The sequence below is a fragment of the Protopterus annectens genome, chromosome 6.part0 (assembly GCF_019279795.1).
Source record: "Protopterus annectens isolate FY-2018-M chromosome 6.part0, PAN1.0, whole genome shotgun sequence".
NCBI lineage: Eukaryota > Metazoa > Chordata > Ceratodontiformes > Protopteridae > Protopterus > Protopterus annectens.
Genome location: NC_056737.1, coordinates 1,988,174,242 through 1,988,187,213, shown reverse-complemented (window position 1 = coordinate 1,988,187,213; position 12,972 = coordinate 1,988,174,242). Strand labels below are relative to the sequence as shown.

The window sequence follows — 12,972 nt, the reverse complement described above, 5'->3', positions numbered from 1 at the left end:
GTTTCCTTGTCAGAGTTGTGTGTCCAAATAGGCTGTTTCATCTTTAACATATACTATTGAAACTCTTAATTTTCTTGTATTTGTACTAAAACTAAATAATATTCTTTGAAGCACCTGAACCTAAACTGGAAGTCTTACCTGAAATAGCTGTTCCATCGACTACAACAGCTGAAGTGGATATCATTCGAGCTAAAGGTATTCAACATTTAAAACTTTTAAAAAGCTTTTATGGATAACATTCCATCATATCTTGCACGAGACAGTATCTCTTCATGAATGTAAGAAGACAACCTGCTGATTGGAAGAAATCCCTGCTTGAATTTTTCTTGTCTTGTGTGTCCATCATCATCTTTAAGATACTCTACACTAACACCTTTTCATCTCACTTCTCATTTCTACTGACCTGTCTTTAAAGGGCTTTAGAAGTAAAGCCTGCTCTTGTTCAACAGTACAAAAAGTCACTGTCTTTTTTTCCATGTGTACCTTTTGGATGACACTCCATAAGGTCGAGTGTGTTGCTTAATGGAAAATATTGTATGCATTGAGGATTGCTTGCTTATCCCTATTAATATGGAGAGAAAGATGGACTGCTATCATGAGTTTTTGCTGCGATTCATTTTTGTTAAAAGGGACAAATCCATTAATTGGATAATTATGAAAAAAACATCCTTTAATATAGTTTTCTTCAAAGATCAAGATTACTTAGCTTGCAGAGTATAGCAATGTCAGGGGATATGTCTGTCAACTCACTGGATATTTAGTTGTGAAGAGGCAACATAGTCCTTTTATTTTGTCTCTTTCCATGGGAGAAAGAAGAGGATGTGCCACTGAGAGCACATCCACTTAAAGCCACCACTGGAAACAATCTTTTTCATACAAGGGGCTTTGTTATAGCAAAGGTCCTGAGATGTGTGTGGTTGAAACATTGTGCCACAGGGAAATCGTACATTCCAGCACAGAGGGGAGTTTAAGAGGGAAAACAAAGTCATCAGTTAGCCGGTAAAATGCTAATACCAGCCCATCATTACAGTGGTAGCTTAATATGTCCCACACTATGACCTTTGTTGCATGGTGCACGTTTTAGTCTTACAGTAGCATGTGCCTTAGATGAGGTATTTGGCTTTAAAACAGACACTGTGGGGTGCATTAAAGAAGTACTAACATGGTGGGTGAGGTGGTGAGAAGGGACGATGCGGTGAAGGAATAGCAAGGATGAATGCCAGCAGGATTTACAAGTCAAGTCTATAGACAAGAAAAAAATGTACAGATATTTTCAATTGAAACAAGCTGTTTTGGATAATGTTTTATGATGCCAGATGTTTAGTTTTATATTTACCGTGGAGTTTGTATTTTTGGATGTTATTTTATTTTCATAATTTAGACATCTCTCTTGGTATCCCCATGGCAATGAGATTTTATTATAAATGATATCTGTTAATACAGAAAGCGCATATATATTTTCAACTGCTCTACACAAAATTCTTTTAATGAAAAAACAGCATCCGTTAAAACCTTTTCACTTTAAAGATGAAAGCAACATAGAACTAACAAAACACAATTTGCAATAATTACAGATGATTGTACAGAATAGTTGAGTGCTGCAAAGTATACCTCTGTATCATTTACAGTACATCTAGCTTTTAGAAGTACTATTAACATTGTATTTGCTAATAAGCTTTGTTATACAAATAAGATTGCTACCAAATGTGAAAATGTGTTGAGCAGAACAGCACAGTGAATTAAGGCTACATACTATTTATGAGACATCTAATTTAGATTTAGAGTTAGTTACTTTCTCATCCACTTGTATACTGCCAAAAACTTCTGTTGTCAGCACTGAGGAAGTAGCCTTTTATTAACAGGTTTCGTTGGTTGAAAATAAAAAGAAGTATAATGCAGTGCTCTGCCATTCCAGTACTGTATTTGCTTACAAGAGGTATGTGCATAGTTTGGGTGGTATCCTATTCACAAGACAAATACGCACTGAGAATATACTTCCTTTCTTCATAACTTCAGATCTGCATTTAACTTGTGATTATGTTTACCCCTTATATTTTGCTTGTCAGCAGAATCTATAACAGTAAGTTTGTTCTAATCCCAAGTAATATTTCTATTTGACACTGCATTCTGATGCTGGTAGCCTGTTAGCATGCTTTAGTTTTTCTTCATTTTAATTGGTAGTGGAGTAAGGCATGGTAGCAATAACAGATTAATTGAGGTCAGCCAATAAGGCATGTATGCTGGTTGCTAGAGCGTTGAATCTTTAGTTGAATATCAAGGCAGGTCTACCACAGTGTTACAGAACAGATTGTTCAGATATATAATCAGTATCTATGACATTTGTGATTTTTAAAGATCATGATTGCTTATGTCTGTTGTCCAGTTTCTTAAAATGTGTAGCTAGCATGTAGTGAATGTGCACACTTTCAAGAGAAAGGATGACACAAAGACCGTGAATGGTAATGTTATGGTAGATGTACACTAATTTCAACAATATTTTTAAAACTCTAGAGCCTGAAAAGAGACTTCTACGTGAAAAACCTACCCTAGTTACAGTTACCACAAAAGCAAAAGTTATGCCAACGAAAGGTAGTTACAAAAAATATGTTTGTACTTTTATTGTACTTTATGTAGTCTTCTCATCTGCTTGTCTTGTTTGTCATAGATGAATGTTTTGGGATTTTTAAATGTATTTATTTATTTATCTTTTGGGTGTGGGTGGGGGGGGGGGACTTTCTATCTATGCTCTTTCCATTCTGACTCTTCCCTTGGTTGAAATTCGTAGACAAGCCATAATTACTCCACAAAGTAGCTTTGTCTACATATGGTACAGTATTCTAGAATGAATTAATAAATGACAACAGACAAGTATCTTCAGAGTCTGACCTTCTTGGATTCAGACATCTGGATTGCAATATCTTTTGACATTCTTTTATACTTTTTCCAGGATGAACATACTGTAATTGCTTAGCTTTTATGACTTAGTGCTACAACTCTGATTTGTTTCATTGCCTAAACCTTTATGTCCATGTCCTCCTAAGTGAGAAAGGCATGTGCATTTTACTTCATTTGGGACTTGAAAAGGCATTTTTTAATGACAGAATTAGTTTCTAAGTTGTTAGTTCAACCATATCACTGATTTAGTCTTATTCTACCTTACAGCAGTTTTAATGACTGTCCTTTTTTTTATAAATTTATATTATTTGCTGTTTCTCCTACGTAAGTACAATGAGAAAAAGCAACATAGAATAAGTTAAGCTGACCCCTTTTGTCAGAGCATCAGCTTTCATCTCATGAAAGTTTGAAGAATTAGGCTAATTCCTTCAAATATTTAACTGGTCCTAAGTAAATAAACAGCACGTAACAATTATATATGACTGTTATTTTGCAAAATACTGTTCAAGTACTAATCTAGAAATGCCATTCTGTAAAAGGTCCAAATTATACTCTTTAAAAACCCACAACGTTAAAAAATATTAGCCAACATAATTCATCCTTTTTTATCACAAAACATTTTTAATTTACTGAAAAATTCTGTCATGTTTGTATTTGTCCTGTTTGTGGCACAGCATCTTTCAGAATGCAAATTGTAAGCCTGTGCAGTACTTTGTTGAATATGTGTCTGAGTTTCCTTTTCACTGTTTTGTGCCTAAGCATTGTATTTCATCATTAACATACGTTGTAGAAACTCTTCACTTTCCTGAATTTGCACTAAAGCTAAATAATATTCTTTGAAGCACCTGAACCTAAAGGGGAAGTCTTACCTGAAAAAGCTGTTCCCTCGATTGCACCAGCTGAAGTGGAAGTTAGTAGAATTGAAGGTATTCAAAATTTAACACTTTAAAAATCTGTTATGAATGATCTTCTGTCATATCTTGAATGAGACAGTAGTTTTGCAGGGCTGTAAGAAGAGAGATGTCTGTTTTGAAAAATGGGTTTTGTTGTCTGGTATGTTCTGTATTGACTTTGAGATACTCTGCACTAACACCTTTTCATCTTCTCCCTCATTTCTACTGACTTGTCTTTAAAGGGCTTTAGAAATAAAGTCCGCTCTTGTTCAGTAGTACAAGTCTAATCATCTGTTTTTCCATGTGTACCTCTTGGATGACATTGCCTACAGTCAAGTGTGCTACTTATTGAAAAAATATTGTGCACTTTTCAAAATAAGTGCATTGCAGATTGCTTGTTTATCTGTATTAATGTGGCAGAGAGACGGAGGGATTGATGTCAGGTGTCTGTGCTGTTAAAAGGGAAGAAAGTATAATTATGAAAAGAATGCTTTGATATAGTTTTCTTCAAAGGTGAAATTTACTTAGCTGGCCTAGTGTAGCACAGTCAGGGGACATGTCTATTCTGTCTGTCCGTTCACTGGATGTTTGGTTGGAGAGTGGAGGACATATGGTCTTGTGTCCTATCTCCTTCCTTGGGGAAAGGGTAAGGATGTACCTCAGAGTGCCTTACCACTAAAGCCACGAGTAGAAAGAGTCTGTATCGTACGTGGACTAAGTTATAGTAAAGGTCCTGAGATGTGTATGTCTGTGTGTGCATGTGTGTGCGTGTGTGTGTGCGTGTGTGTGTGTGTGTGTGTGTGTGTGTGTGTGTGTGTGTGTGTGTGTGTGTGTGTGTGTCTGTTTGCCACATAGGAATCATTGTACACTATAGTACAGAGGTGAGTTTAAGAAGGAAAACAAAGTTGTCGGTCAGATTGTAAGATGTTATTACCAGCCCATCATTGCAGTGGTACCATAGTGCATCCCACATAATGACATTTCTTGCATCGCTCAAGTTTTATATTTACAGAGGAAGTATCTTTAAATGAGGTATTTGGCTGTAAAAGAGCCACAAAGTGTTACATTAAGGAAGCACTGAGAGGTTGGGTGAGTTTGTGAGAAGAGGAGATGGGGAGATGGGATGGGAGGTATGAATGTCAGCAGGACTGACAAGCCAAGGCTATAGGCAAGAAATGTCCAGATATTCTCATCTGAAACAAGCTGCTTGGGATTTGGTTTGAAGTTGCCAGATAATCTTTTAGTGTTTCTTAGAGTTTTTATGTTTGAATGATATTCTGTATATTCATCATCTACAAACCTCTACTTGTGGATTTTTGTCTTAAATGCTTTGTGATAATACTAAATGTATATACATGTTTTTAAACTGTGTTACACAAAATAATTTTTAATACAACATTAGTATCCATTAGTATCCATTAAAATTTCAATAATTTAATAATTAAAGGATAATAAAAATAAAAGAATAGAATTTCCTTTAATTACAACTTGTGGTGTGGAATAGTTGTTTGCCGCAAAGTATGCGACTATACCATTACTTTTTTAAAGACATGAAAGCAATGCTACAAGCATTATACATCTATCATAGTGTTGTAGACCAGATTATGTTTCCACATGCAGTTATCAGTATTGCTTTCTATTGTATTTTTAAAGGCCCTACTGATTTTTAATGTCTGTTGTCCATTTTCCTAAACTCTGCACCTGATTTGAACTACTAGCATGTAGTGAAAGGATGACTGTGTCAGAATAAATGGTAATCTCATGATAGATGCACGCTAATTTGAACAATGTTTTTAAAACTCTAGAGCCAGAAAAGAAAGCTCTGCCTGAAAAACCTGCCCCAGTAGTAATTACGACAAAAGCAAAGGTTACACCATCAAAAGGTAGCTACAAAGATATGTCTGTACTTTTATTGTCCTTTATGTAGTCGTCTTGTCTGCTAGTCTTGTTTTAGGATTTTTTTTTTTTTGTTAGACCTTTCAAGCTTTGCCCTTTCCATTCTGGCTGTTCTCTTGGGAGAAATTCCTAGGCTACCAAGTAATACTGCACCCAGTAGTTTGTCTTCAAGCAGTTCAGTATTTTACAGTGCAGACACTACACAGCTTTTACTAAAAATTGTGAAATTACATCAGATGGGGACTGAGATTACATTATGTCTTGGCATGCTTTATGTCCACGTGCTCCTATGTGAGCAATGCATGTATCCTTTACTTACATTTGAGACTTGAGCAAGACCTTGTATAGTTACAGAATTTGACTTCACCCAGTCCTTTGCAGAGTCTGCCTTACAGCAGCTTCAGTCATTGTCCTTTTTATACATTATGTACTGTATCTACCTCCTTAGTACACTGAAAAGGCAACACAGAATAAGTTAGTGTGACCTCTTTTGTCAATGCATCAGCTTTGAACTCATGAAGGTTTGAGGAATTACTCATTTCTTTATTTACTTAACTGATCCTAAGTAAGCAGTCAGCATTGAACTAATCTATAGAAACATTATTTTACAAAATAATGTTCAAGTACTAGCATATAAGTTCCATTTTGTAGAAACTCCTAAAAACAAAAGAAAGTTGAAAAAATGCATTTGCCAACATAAGGTGTCATTTATTTATCAGAAAATGTTTCATTACTAAAATATGTTGCTTGCCTGTTTCTGCAGTTTGTGGCACAGCATCTTTTGCAATACTTTTTAAGTCTGTGCAGTACCTTGTTAAATGTGTTTCTGGGTTTCCTTGTCACAGTTGTGTGTCCAAATAGGCTGTTTCATCTTTAACATATACTATTGAATATTTTCATTTTCTTGATTTTGTACTAAAACTAAATAATATTCCTTGAAGCACCTGAACCTAAACTGGAAGTCTTACCTGAAAAAGCTGTTCCATCGAGTACAACAGCTGAAGTGGATATCACTCGAGCTAAAGGTATTCAACATTTAAAACTTTTTCAAAGGTTTTATAAATGACCTTCCATCATATTTTATATGAGACAGTATCTCTTCATGAATGTAAGAAGACAGCCAGCTGCTTGGAAGAAATCCCTGCTTGAATTTTTCTTGTCTCATGTGTCCATCATCATCTTTAAGATACCCTACACTAACACCTTTTCATCCCACCTCTCATTTCTACTGACCTGTCTTTAAAGGGCTTTAGAAGTAAGCCTGCTCTTGTTCAACAGTACAAAAAGTCACCTTCTTTTTTCCATGTGTACTTTTTGGATGATACTCCATATGGTCGAGTGTGTTGCTTAATGAAAAATATTGTACACATTGAGGATTGCTTGCTTATCCCTATTAGTACGGAGAGAAAGATTGATTGCTATCAGGAGTTTTTGCTGCGATTCATTTTTGTTAAAAAGGAGTAAATCCATTAATTGGATAATTATGAAAAAAACATCCTTTGATATAGTTTTTTTTGAAGATCAGGATTACTTACCTTACAGAGTGTAGTAGTGTCAGGGGATACGTCTGTGCTGTCTGTCAACTCACTGGATATTTAGTTAGAAGAGAGAATGTAGGCCTTTTATTCGGTCTCCTTCCATGGGAGAAAGGAGAGGATGTTCCACTGAGTACACATCCACTTAAGGGTACCACTGCAAACAATCTGTATTATACAAGGGGCTATGTTATCACAAAGGTCCTGAGATATGTGTGGTTGAAACATTGTGTCACAGGGAAATCATGCATTCCAGCACAGAGGGGAGTTTAAGAGGGAAAATAAAGTCATCAATCAGCCGGTAAAATGCTAATATCAACCCGTCATTACAGTAGTAGCGTAATATGTCCCACACTATGACCTTTGTTGCATGGTGCAAGTTTTAGTCTTACAGTAGCATGTGCCTTAGATGAGGTATTTGGCTTTAAAACAGACACTGTGGGGTGCATTAAAGAAGTACTGACATGGTGGGTGAGGTGGTGAGAAAGGTCGATGGGGTGAAGGAATGGCAGGCATGAATGCCAGCTGGACTTTCAGGTTATAGACAAGAAAAAACATGTACAGATATTTTCAATTGAAACAAGCTGTTTTGGATAATGTTTTATGATGCCAGACATTTAATTTTATATTTACTGTGGAGTTTGTATTTTTGGATGTTATTTTATTTTCATAATTTAGACATCTCTCTTGGTATCCCCATGGCAATGAGATTTTATTATAAATGATATCTGATAATACAGAAAGTGCATATATATTTTCAACTGCTCTACACAAAATTCTTTTAATGAAAAAACAGCATGTTAAAACCTTTTCACTTTAAAGATGAAAGCAACATAGAACTAACAAAACACAATTTGCAATAATTACAGATGATTGTACAGAATAGTTGAGTGCTGCAAAGTATACCTCTGTATCATTTACAGTACATCTAGCTTTTAGAAGTACTATTAACATTGTATTTGCTAATAAGCTTTGTTATACAAATAAGATTGATACCAAATGTGAAGATCTGTTGAGCAGAACAGCACAGTGAATTAAGGCTACATACTATTTATGAGACATATATTTTAGATTTAGAGTTGGTTCCTTTCTCATCCACTTGTATACTGCCAAAAACTTCTGTTGTCAGCACTGAGGAAGTAGCCTTTTATTAACAGGTTTCGTTGGTTGAAAATAAAAAGAAGTATAATGCAGTGCTCTGCCATTCCAGTACTGTATTTGCTTACAAGAGCCAGGTGCATAGTTTGGGGGGTATCCTATTCACAAGACAAATACGCACTGAGAATATACTTCCTTTCTTCATAACTTCAGATCTGCATTTAACTTGTGATTATGTTTACCCCTTATATTTTGCTTGTCAGCAGAATCTATAACAGTAAGTTTGCTCTAATCCCAAGTAATATTTCTATTTGACACTGCATTCTGATGCTGGTAGCCTGTTAGCATGCTTTAGTTTTTCTTCATTTTAATTTGTAATGGAGTAAGGCATGGTAGCAATAACAGATTAATTGAGGTCTGCCATAGTACTATAAGGCGTGTATGCTGGTTGCTAGAGGGTTGAATCTTTAGTTGAATATCAAGGCAGGTCTACCACAGTGTTACAGAACAGATTGTTTAGATATATAATCAGTATCTATGACATTTGTGATTTTTAAAGATCATGATTGCTTATGTCTGTTGTCCAGTTTCTTAAAATGTGTAGCTAGCATGTAGTGAATGTGCACACTTTCAAGAGAAAGGATGACACAAAGACCGTGAATGGTAATGTTATGGTAGATGTACACTAATTTCAACAATATTTTTAAAACTCTAGAGCCTGAAAAGAGACTTCTACATGAAAAACCTACCCTAGTTACAGTTACCACAAAAGCAAAAGTTATGCCAACGAAAGGTAGTTACAAAAAATATGTTTGTACTTTTATTGTACTTTATGTAGTCTTCTCATCTGCTTGTCTTGTTTGTCATAGATGAATGTTTTGGGATTTTTAAATGTATTTATTTATTTATCTTTTGGGTGTGGGTGGGGGGGGGGGCTTTCTATCTATGCTCTTTCCATTCTGACTCTTCCCTTGGTTGAAATTCGTAGACAAGCCATAATTACTCCACAAAGTAGCTTTGTCTACATATGGTACAGTATTCTAGAATGAATTAATAAATGACAACAGACAAGTATCTTCAGAGTCTGACCTTCTTGGATTCAGACATCTGGATTGCAATATCTTTTGACATTCTTTTATACTTTTTCCAGGATGAACATACTGTAATTGCTTAGCTTTTATGACTTAGTGCTACAACTCTGATTTGTTTCATTGCCTAAACCTTTATGTCCATGTCCTCCTAAGTGAGAAAGGCATGTGCATTTTACTTCATTTGGGACTTGAAAAGGCATTTTTTAATGACAGAATTGGTTTCTAAGTTGTTAGTTCAACCATATCACTGATTTAGTCTTATTCTGCCTTACAGCAGTTTTAATGACTGTCCTTTTTTTATAAATTTATATTATTTGCTGTTTCTCCTACGTAAGTACAATGAGAAAAAGCAACATAGAATAAGTTAAGCTGACCTCTTTTGTCAGAGCATCAGCTTTCATCTCATGAAAGTTTGAAGAATTAAGCTAATTCCTTCAAATATTTAACTGGTCCTAAGTAAATAAACAGCACGTAACAATTATATATGACTGTTATTTTGCAAAATACTGTTCAAGTACTAATCTAGAAATGCCATTCTGTAAAAGGTCCAAATTATACTCCTTAAAAACCCACAACGTTAAAAAATATTAGCCAACATAATTCATCCTTTTTTATCAGAAAACATTTTTAATTTACTAAAAATTCTGTCATTTTTGTATTTGTCCTGTTTGTGGCACAGCATCTTTCAGAATGCTTTGTAAGCCTGTGCAGTACTTTGTTGAATATGTGTCTAAGTTTCCTTTTCACTGTTTTGTGCCTAAGCATTGTATTTCATCATTAACATACGTTGTAGAAACTCTTCACTTTCCTGAATTTGCACTAAAGCTAAATAATATTCTTTGAAGCACCTGAACCTAAAGCGGAAGTCTTACCTGAAAAAGTTGTTCCCTCGACTGTACCAGCGGAAGTGGAAGTTAGTAGAATTGAAGGTATTCAAAATTTAACACTTTAAAAATCTGTTATGAATGATCTTCTGTCGTATCTTGAATGAGACAGTAGTTTTGCAGGGCTGTAAGAAGAGAGATGTCTGTTTTGAAAAATGAGTTTTGTTATCTGGTATGTTCTGTATTGACTTTGAGATACTCTGCACTAACACCTTTTCATCTTCTCCCTCATTTCTACTGACTTGTCTTTAAAGGGCTTTAGAAATAAAGTCCGCTCTTGTTCAGTAGTACAAGTCTAATCATCTGTTTTTCCATGTGTACCTCTTGGATGACATTGCCTACAGTCAAGTGTGCTACTTATTGAAAAAATATTGTGCACTTTTCAAAATAAGTGCATTGCAGATTGCTTGTTTATCTGTATTAATGTGGCAGAGAGACGGAGGGATTGATGTCAGGTGTCGGTGCTGTTAAAAGGGAAGAAAGTATAATTATGAAAAGAATGCTTTGATATAGTTTTCTTCAAAGGTGAAATTTACTTAGCTGGCCTAGTGTAGCACAGTCAGGGGACATGTCTATTCTGTCTGTCCATTCACTGGATGTTTGGTTGGAGAGTGGAGAACTTATGGTCTTGTGTCCTATCTCCTTCCTTGGGGAAAGGGTAAGGATGTACCTCAGAGTGCCCTACCACTAAAGCCACGAGTAGAAAGAGTCTGTATCATACGTGGACTAAGTTATAGTAAAGGTCCTGAGATGTGTGTGTTTGTGTGTGCGTGTGAGTGTGTGTGTGTGTGTGTGTGTGTGTGTGTGTGTGTGTGTGTGTGTGTGTGTGTGTGTGTGTGTGTGTGTGTGTGTGTGTTTGCCACATAGGAATCATTGTACATTATAGTACAGAGGTGAGTTTAAGAAGGAAAACAAAGTTGTCGGTCAGATTGTAAGATGTTATTACCAGCCCATCATTGCAGTGGTACCATAGTGCATCCCACATAATGACATTTCTTGCATCGCTCAAGTTTTATATTTACAGAGGAAGTATCTTTAAATGAGGTATTTGGCTGTAAAAGAGCCACAAAGTGTTACATTAAGGAAGCACTGAGAGGGTGGGTGAGTTTGTGAGAAGAGGAGATGGGGAGATGGGATGGGAGGTATGAATGTCAGCAGGACTGACAAGCCAAGGCTATAGGCAAGAAATGTCCAGATATTCTCATCTGAAACAAGCTGCTTGGGATTTGGTTTGAAGTTGCCAGATAATCTTTTAGTGTTTCTTAGAGTTTTTATGTTTGAATGATATTCTGTATATTCATAATCTACAAACCTCTACTTGTGGATTTTTGTCTTAAGTGCTTTGTGATAATACTAAATGTATATACATGTTTTTAGACTGTGTTACACAAAATAATTTTTAATACAACATTAGTATCCATTAAAATTTCAGTAATTTAATAATTAAAGGATAATAAAAATAAAAGAATAGAATTTCGTTTAATTACAACTTGTGGTGTGGAATAGTTGTTTGCCGCAAAGTATGCGACTATACCATTACTTTTTTAAAGACATGAAAGCAATGCTACAAGCATTATACATCTATCATAGTGTTGTAGACCAGATTATGTTTCCACATGCAGTTATCAGTATTGCTTTCTTTTGTATTTTTAAAGGCCCTACTGATTTTTAATGTCTTTTTTCCATTTTCCTAAACTCTGCACTTGATTTGAACTACTAGCATGTAGTGAAAGGATGACTGTGTCAGAATAAATGGTAATCTCATGATAGATGCACGCTAATTTGAACAATGTTTTTAAAACTCTAGAGCCAGAAAAGAAAGCTCTGCCTGAAAAACCTGCCCCAGTAGTAATTACGACAAAAGCAAAGGTTACACCATCAAAAGGTAGCTACAAAGATATGTCTGTACTTTTATTGTCCTTTATGTAGTCGTCTTGTCTGCTGGTCTTGTTTTAGGATTTCTTTTTTTTTTTTGTTAGACCTTTCAAGCTTTACCCTTTCCATTCTGACTGTTCTCTTGGGAGAAATTCCTAGGCTACCCAGTAATACTGCACCCAGTAGTTTGTCTTCAAGCAGTTCAGTATTTTACAGTGCAGACACTACACAGCTTTTACTAAAAATTGTTAAATTACAACAGATGGGGACTGAGATTACATTATGTCTTGGCATGCTTTATGTCCACGTGCTCCTATGTGAGCAATGCATGTATCCTTTACTTACATTTGAGACTTGAGCAAGACCTTGTATAGTTACAGAATTTGACTTCACCCAGTCCTTTGCAGAGTCTGCCTTACAGCAGCTTCAGTTATTATCCTTTTTATACATTATGTACTGTATCTACCTCCTTAGTACGCTGAAAAGGCAACATAGAATAAGTTAGTGTGACCTCTTTTGTCAATGCATTAGCTTTGAACTCATGAAGGTTTGAGGAATTACTCATTTCTTCATTTACTTAACTGATCCTAAGTAAGCAGTCTGCACTGAACAAATCTATAGAAACATTATTTTACAAAATAATGTTCAAGTACTAGCATATAAGTTCCATTTTGTAGAAACTCCTAAAAACACAAGAAAGTTGAAAAAATGCATTTGCCAACATAAGGTGTCATTTATTTATCAGAAAATGTTTCATTACTAAAATATGTTGTTTGTCTGTTTCTGCAGTTTGTGGCACAGCATC

At 35.4% G+C, this 12,972-nt stretch overlaps 1 protein-coding gene across 26 annotated transcripts in view; it reads left to right on the top strand.

Annotated features, from left to right (window-relative positions):
* Positions 1–12,972, top strand: part of LOC122805019 (titin-like) — a 759,244-nt gene that overhangs the window by 481,478 nt on the left and 264,794 nt on the right. For 6 of the 26 annotated variants that reach the window (XM_044075303.1, XM_044075302.1, XM_044075301.1 and 3 more), the window contains exons 1-7: positions 2,440–2,589; positions 3,738–3,821; positions 5,594–5,671; positions 6,626–6,709; positions 9,033–9,110; positions 10,254–10,337; positions 12,100–12,177. The exons of the other annotated variants lie outside the window; for them this stretch is intronic. In XM_044075303.1, coding sequence (XP_043931238.1) covers positions 2,475–2,589; positions 3,738–3,821; positions 5,594–5,671; positions 6,626–6,709; positions 9,033–9,110; positions 10,254–10,337; positions 12,100–12,177 — 601 coding nt within the window. In that variant the 5' untranslated portion in view covers positions 2,440–2,474. Of the gene's footprint in view, positions 1–2,439; positions 2,590–3,737; positions 3,822–5,593; positions 5,672–6,625; positions 6,710–9,032; positions 9,111–10,253; positions 10,338–12,099; positions 12,178–12,972 lie in introns of those variants that run through there. 26 annotated transcript variants of the gene reach the window in all.